Source organism: Aedes aegypti, chromosome 3, assembly GCF_002204515.2.
Source record: "Aedes aegypti strain LVP_AGWG chromosome 3, AaegL5.0 Primary Assembly, whole genome shotgun sequence".
NCBI classification, from domain to species: Eukaryota; Metazoa; Arthropoda; class Insecta; order Diptera; family Culicidae; genus Aedes; species Aedes aegypti.
In genome coordinates, this window is record NC_035109.1 from 15269098 (window position 1) to 15276724 (window position 7627).

At 40.7% G+C, this 7627-nt stretch overlaps 1 protein-coding gene across 1 annotated transcript; it reads left to right on the top strand.

Annotated features, from left to right (window-relative positions):
* The first annotated feature begins 6562 nt into the window (after positions 1 to 6562).
* On the top strand, positions 6563 to 7209 carry LOC110677885. The gene is made up of 2 exons (XM_021849663.1): positions 6563 to 6704; positions 6764 to 7209. The coding sequence occupies exons 1-2, from the start codon at positions 6656 to 6658 to the stop codon at positions 7147 to 7149; spliced, it is 435 nt and encodes a 144-aa protein (XP_021705355.1). The 5' UTR covers positions 6563 to 6655; the 3' UTR covers positions 7150 to 7209.
* Positions 7210 to 7627: the final 418 nt, after the last annotated feature.

Consider the following 7627-nt stretch of genomic DNA (forward strand, 5'->3'; position numbering starts at 1 on the left):
CGACGGTCCAAAGCGTTCTCAACGAGGTCTCATGTGATAATCCTTCCACAAAATGACGCCAATAACCGCTTTTCTTCGCTTTGACCAAGCTTTTAAACTTGCGTTCAAGGGAAGAATAGCGCTCATAGTTGTCAATTGAACCACGTTTCCGGAAGTCTTTAAACGCGGCGGATTTCTCGCGATAGAGTGCCTTACACTCTTCATCCCACCACGGATTGGAATGCTTCTTGCGAACCGACGGACCAGGCACAGGACGGCGTTGGGCTTGAAGAGCGCTGTTGAGAATCAACTCGGATAAAAAGCGATACTCTTCCAACGGAGGAAGTACTTCTACCGCTTGTTCTCCATCAATGATCGTTTCCGCGTACTTTCCCCAGTCTATGTGCTTTGTGAGGTCGTAAGCGAGATCGATGGATGAAGACTGTTGTGTTCCATTGGAAATTGAAACTACGATCGGCAAGTGATCGCTACCATGGGGATCCTGGATTACCCTCCATGAACAATCCAGCGATAACGAGCTTGAACATATTGAGAGGTCTAAACGGCTATCCCTAGGACTTCCATCTTGAGCTGGAGGTGCCACTCGTGTAACTTCCCCAGTGTTGAGAATTGTCATATTGAAGTCGTCGCAGAGGTCATATATCAACGTTGATCGGTGGTCGTCATACAGTTCCCCCCAGCCTGTTCCGTGGGAGTTGAAATCCCCAATGAACAACCGTGGTTCAGGCATAACAGAGCAGATGTGAGAGAGATCTCTGCGAGATATCGCCGATCTCGGAGGAAGATATATGGAGGCGACACTGAGGCTTTTGCCTCGGATAGTCACCTGACATGCAACGACTTCAATGCCTGACATCGGCGGCAGATCGACTCTGTAGAACGAGTGATGCTTTTTGATCCCCAAAAGCACTCCTCCATATGAGTCGGATCGATCCAGGCGAATAATATTAAAATCATGGAAAGGAAGGGTCACATCAGGTGTTAGCCATGTTTCTGATAACGCAAAAACATCGCACTGTAAATTACTAACTAAAAATTTAAAACTATCTAATTTAGGCATAATACTACGACAGTTCCAGTGTAGAACAGAAATCATATCTTCGACCTCTGTGGATAATTTATCCATCAAAAGATATGATCGTTGCAAGGAGGGGCATTCTAGAAGCCAGTTGCTTCAAAAGAGGAGTCACACATGGAAGCAATCCTTTGACAATGTTCTTCAATGGGTCAGAAGCATTGAAGAAATTAAGGATGATATCTACAATGCCAGAAAGCGTAAACATTGGAACGCCCTGAGGTTGCCCTAGGGGCTCCGAATGCGAACTTTCTTTTGGCTGAGCAGTTTGAAATTTTGGAATATTTGGGATTTTAGATTTTCCCGGTAGTGGCGGAAAGTCTCTTTCCTCTTGGAGTTTGAATCCAGGAGGTGAAAGCTTTGAGACTTTCGCGACAGGCTTAGTATTTTTCATGGCTGGTGGGTCATCACTGCTAGACAGATTCCGAGGCTTTTTTGTGGGTCTCTGGAGTCTCACACGCTTCCTCGATGAACCCTTGAAAACGAAGGAAATTCCTTCACCAACCTCAGAGTCGGAGCCCTGATCATCAAGAGACAGAGAAGAGTAGATATTTTGTGATTCAGCAGACGGAGCAGCCTTTTTCAACATCTCGGCAAAACTACGCCGAGAGCGCTGCTCTAATGATCGTCGCTGATGTTGCTGCCGGCGTACGTACGTCGGGCAGTTTTCGAGGGCATGTGGTGGACTTTCGTTGCAATAAACGCATTTTGGCGGTATACTACATGCACCATCCACATGTCTCTCCCCGCAAGAAGCACAGCGAGGTTTATTGCAGCAATACTGGGCAGTATGGCCCAGCTGCTTGCAATTTGTGCAATTCATTACCTTCGGTACGTACAGCCGCACAGGTAAACGAAGTTTGCCGATTACAAGAAAATTCGGCAAAGCAGATCCGGAAAAGGTCACACAGAAGGATTCAGAATGTGAATAGATCTTTTTTTCTCCCACCAGGGATACGGAATGCAATTGCTTGCATTCCAGTATGGGGACAGATGGGAGAGAAGGGTTTTTGAAGCGACCACAACCCTGCATCAATTCTTCGCAGGTCATACTGCCTTCGGTGACCACTCCCGCAATCTCAACCCGATGGCTTGGCAGATAAGTTTGGTACTCACGAGTAAAGAGCTCACAGGCCACAATCTCATTGGCCTGTTTACGGTCACTGACGGTGACGCGCAGCTTACCAGAACCCACTGTGTCAATGGCGACAACGGAAGAGAATCGCTTAGTCAGATCCTTACTGATCTGAATAGTGTTCAACCGTTTGCCTTTGGATCGAAAGAAAACAACAAAAGGCCCACAAGAGTCGGGCGGGTAGGCCTTGAGGCGAGGGGACGTCGGAGATGGTAGAATATTGGTGTCCATTTGAGACACATCAGATTGAGGGGACACACATGGATTGGGCATAGAGGTGTTTGTGTTTTGTTGGTTCAACACATTCGAAGACTCAGTGAGGGGATACGACGTTCCCCCGCCATCATCATCTACACCCATTGCGGTAGCTTAACACCGCAAAGGGCGCACGAATAACTCAAACTAACACTATTCACAGAAATGGAAATTGAATCAAACTGAAAAAAAAACATACAAAGGGGAAAGGGAAGAGGGAAAACTTTCACACGCAGTAAAAACTAATCAAAAAAGACGTGAAGAGGAGAAGGACAACGAGAGGTACTTATCTTTTACTCTATCCACGCTGGCGTCGTTGATGCTGTAACCGATGGGCGTCTACACTTGGGGAGAGGTAGCAAGTAACGTACGACCATTCGCTGGGACGCGTAGATGTGTGGTTGATCTCCGCTGTCCACGCTATACGCACACCACAGACGATGATCGCACTGATGAACTCTGCACTGCACACAGGTAGCACACGGGACGGGGTGCGAGCTGCCTTCGATGATACACGTGATTAAAAAAGGACGGTCTGGTTCCTGGTTCGCTGGTACGGTGTATGTGTGGTTGGTCTCTCACTGCCTGCCACCAACCAACACAGGCGACGATAACGATGGTGACCACTGTCGGTGTGGAGAGCGCACCGCTGTGCACGCTATATGCACACCACAAACGATGATCACTCAGGTAGCACACGAGACGAGGTGCAAGCTGTCTTCTACGATACACGTGATCGGAAAATAACCACGCAATGGCGAAAACGTTCAATACTTTTGCGCAAAACTCGATTAATCGGTAACACAATGGCTTCGCCAAAAGTGTTCCGCTTCCAAGCCGAACTAAGGCTCTTCACTGCACTAAAAACACTTTGTAATAGGCGTCGAAATACCAAAGATTTGGAAAAACGGGGGTGAACCCGGACACACGAGAACTATCGACTGTCTCGCACGGTAGCTCAACAAGGAATGAGAAACTAAACTTGATATTGACAATGCTCTTGAAACTTTAACAAATTCCATGGTTGAAGCCAGGAGCATTGCAATTCCAAAATGTGAAGTAAAATTTGAATCCGTGATTATAGACGATGATCTTAAACTCTTGATCCGTCTTAAAAACGTGAGGAGAAGGCAATTTCAACGCACTCGTGATCCTGCTATGAAAATTATATGGCAGGATTTGCAGAAAGAAATCAAGAAATGTTTTGTACAATTAAGAAACAACAATTTTAAAAATAAAATTTCTCAATTGGACCCTGGTTCTAAGCCGTTTTGGAAATTATCTAAAATCTCGAAAAAAACCTCAGAAGCCAATACCGTCATTGAAAGAGGAAAACAAATTATTACTAACTAATTGCGAAAAAGCTCAAAAATTTGCTATGCAGTTTAAAAGCGCGCATAATTTTAATTTAGTACTTACTAGTCCAATTGAAAATCAATTTACTCAGGATTTCGAAAATATTCTCAATCAAGAGAACGTTTTCGAAAATGCCTGGGAGACTGATTTGGAAGAAGTGAGAACTTATTATTAAAAAATTCAAAAATATGAAAACTCCTGGCGATGATGGAATTTTCTACATCCTCATCAAGAAACTTCCAGAAAGTAGCTTATCATTTTTAGTTGATATATTTAACAAATGTTTTCAATTAGCATATTTTCCTGGCAAATAGAAAAATGCTAAGGTTGTACCAATTTTAAAACCAGATAAAAATCCTGCAGAAGCTTCTAGCTATCGTCCAATCAGTTTGCTTTCCTCCATCAGTAAACTCTATGAAAATGTCATTTTGAACAGAATGATTGTCCAGATCAACGAAAATTCAATTTTTTGCCAATGAACAGTTCGGATTCCGCCATGGACAGTCGACCACTCATCAACTTTTTCGTGTAACGAATTTGATTCGTTCCAACAAATCTGAAGGCCTGAATGTAAAATTTAAAAGAAAAAAAAAAAATTCCAACATGCATTGTTAGAATAATCCAATGTTATCTGTTAAGTGTAGAACTAGCCCTCGTGTGTTAAAATACACTCAAATAAAGATTTAAAAAAAAAAAAAAAAAAAATGTTATCTGTCAAATCGTACACTTCAGGTTAATTATAAGAACTCCAAAAGAGCTGGTTTTCCTCAAGGAAGCATTTTGGGACCAATATTATACAATATTATCACATCTGAATTACCTGAGTAATGTTGTCAGGGATGTCAAAAACCCTTGTTTGCGGATTACACACGCCTTCTATCCCGTAAGGCAGAATGCCGTTAGGCCAAATCCCAAGTAACCACGAAGCTATATATGAATACTTTATGTTTGCTCTATAGTATGCTATCAGATTTTGTTTTAAAGTGACATAACCTTTAAGAGCTTTATAAAGCATAATTAAAGTGGGAAAGGGCCCCACAACAACCAAATTAATGGAATACTTGGTAAAGCAGTTTTAATGCACAAGCCCTACTAAAGCATTTATGTTTGTATATTTAGGGTTCATGATGTATATTAGCTTAAAATAATGTATGTTTAGGGCTTGCGTTAAAAATAAACAAAACAATGAATCCATTGGCTACCTTCCAATGGTTTTCTTTACCATCTGAATGATTTTATTTTGTTGGAATCAGGATTCGAACCCACAACTAGGATGATGGTGTGCTGGATGCCTGGCGCGTTGGTGTCCTGGGCTAAAGCTGCTGATGTAATAAGGTAGGATAAAAGTTCCTTATAAACGAAGCCACTGTGTGTGTTAACATTACTATTCGCCCAGTTATTACTAATAGAAAGAATTCTCTTCGGCGATTGATTTCCTTTCCTCACCAAATGAAACATCAATAGAAATAATTTGATCACCATTCTTTCTCGTAGAGGAAATAACAGAACGTAACCCACAAAACAAAGCCCTAGCGCATTAAACAGATTTCGGGGGGAGAGAAATTGATCGACATTTCCTCTCACTCCTTATGAGTAAAAGAGTCTCATAGATAAAATACAACAATTTTGAATGAATACATATATCCTTAGATCATGAAATGGGGGTTCGAGATGAAAGAAAGTCATTTCATTATTCTTCCATATCCCACAAAACGCAATGAGCGAGTGCGAACGTGCTCGATCGTCTTACTTATTTATTACAGATTCGAGTGCGTTTAATGAGGTTATGTAATCTTGTATGACAGCATAACTGTATATTCACTCTAAACGCTTAGCATAATGGTATATTAAAATAATGCTACAAAGCATTTACAATGTTAATCAAATGCATCATTGCTTGACAGTTATTGAATAAATGCATGATAACATTATTAATGCAAAAAATGTTGACTTTCGACCAAATTAATGCAATGGTATAATGCTTTTGGTTACTTGGGATGTCGTTAGGCCGAAAAGGCCGTTAGGCCGAAAGGGTCATTAGTCGGAAAATGACCGATAGTCCTAACGAACTTAGAAGCCCATAATAACCGCTGTGAAATATAACTAGAAAGAACAGCCTCTGATTAAAAGAAAGAAGAAATTCTGGTGAATGTGTTAGCCAATGAGTACCATTGGCCAATGAGTTACATTGAATATCCAATGTTGAAATATTTGTACAAATGTCAAATAAAATTATTGAAAATTTTAGACAAAACCCACGTTTAATGTTATATATTTAGGTAAAGTTAGTTGAAAGCGTTTTATTTTCTCTTATAAGCAAAATCAACTATCCTGTAAAAAATCTGATCTTTTATGGCAAATGAAATGTAATATGTTGTTAGCAAAATTCTAATAAAAGGTTAATTTAGTTGTACCAAATTATGATGATAAGTAACACAGATTGTGACACTAGTGCGGGAAAGAACACGTGAAGAGCATACAGAAGCGTGCCCCGCTCAAGCGTCATAATTCTTGGACCGAATGAATTTAGTACACCGGTGCATAAGACCATCGGACATAAAAAAGAAGAAGATAGTGATACTACATATATAAATGAAAATGCCAATGAATTTATTGATAATACATATTCTTAATCACATGAATCTAATGAACTATCATCAATGTGGGTTGATTCGATTATCTCATGTTGACAAACGTCTTATCACTTCGAATTGGGCAATTCATTCCTGCTAGCTATCTTAGCTGATAAAAAATGCTAAACTTCGTACAGCCGTATTTAGTACAGAGTTACAACCATTCCAGTTGATTTTGTTGTTCCGTTCAGTGCAATTACCATGAAGTATTTTCTTTTGACCACCATTATGCTGGGCATACTTAGTTATGGTAATCGTATAGTTCAATAATTAATTAACGCAATCATCGAATTACTATTTCTATTCCAGCCACGGCTCTCTCCTGCTACAAATGCACCAGCGTCGAGGACGGCACTTGCGATGGCAAACAGCTGGTAGAATGTGATGCCGTTAGTGCTGCATCCGGAATGGCCTTACTGCTGGCGTTGAAGCCTTCGATTCAGGTTATCTCCAGCACCAACTACCAGTGCTACAAATTGGTTGCCGAACAAAAACAGTCCGACAATGGAGTGACCATCAAATCCTGCATTTATGATTCGATAGCGGTTTGCGAAGGAGCTCCTACCAATGCTGAACAAAAGGAATGCTACACTTGCGCAGAAGATGAGTGCAATGGATCCGGGCGATTTGGAATCAGTTTTATGGTTTTGTTAGGATTTTTCGCGATTTCCTGGATCGTTGGAAATGAATATTGACTATGAAGTTACGTTGATTTACGAAAATATACAATTCAAAAGTGAAATATGGCCTCATAACAGTTTATCGCATGGTTACTCAATTCTAGTTAGCCGTTATTATTATCATCTTTATTATAGTGGTTTTTCGCCCTTGATGAGTTTGCCACTAAATGTGAAATGTCATGGATTTTTTTCTTTCATTTTTATCAAACAGGTGCATTAGCCGGTTCAATTAAATTTCAGATTTTAGCAAACTTCTTTGCGTCGAACGTCGAACATTTGCCCAAATTATCTGAGCAAGTATAATCATCCGTTGCACACTATCTCAATCTCGAAAACCTAATTCAATCTAAGTCACTTTGTAACTATAATCAATTATTCAAAGCAACATGAAACATCTCATGGTAAAGGACAATGATTCGTATCGAATTTCTCGAGAAATGGAACTCTTTTCGAGTAACAATCATTACGAGGAATCGCTTAATGATTCCAGCAA

Coding starts and splice junctions, on each gene's coding strand:
- LOC110677885 (XM_021849663.1), top strand. CDS start 6,656: ATGAAGTATTTTCTTTTGACCACCATTATGCTGGGCATACTTAGTTAT. Junction 6,705..6,763: donor GCTGGGCATACTTAGTTATG/GTAATCGTATAG, acceptor TTTCTATTCCAG/CCACGGCTCTCTCCTGCTAC.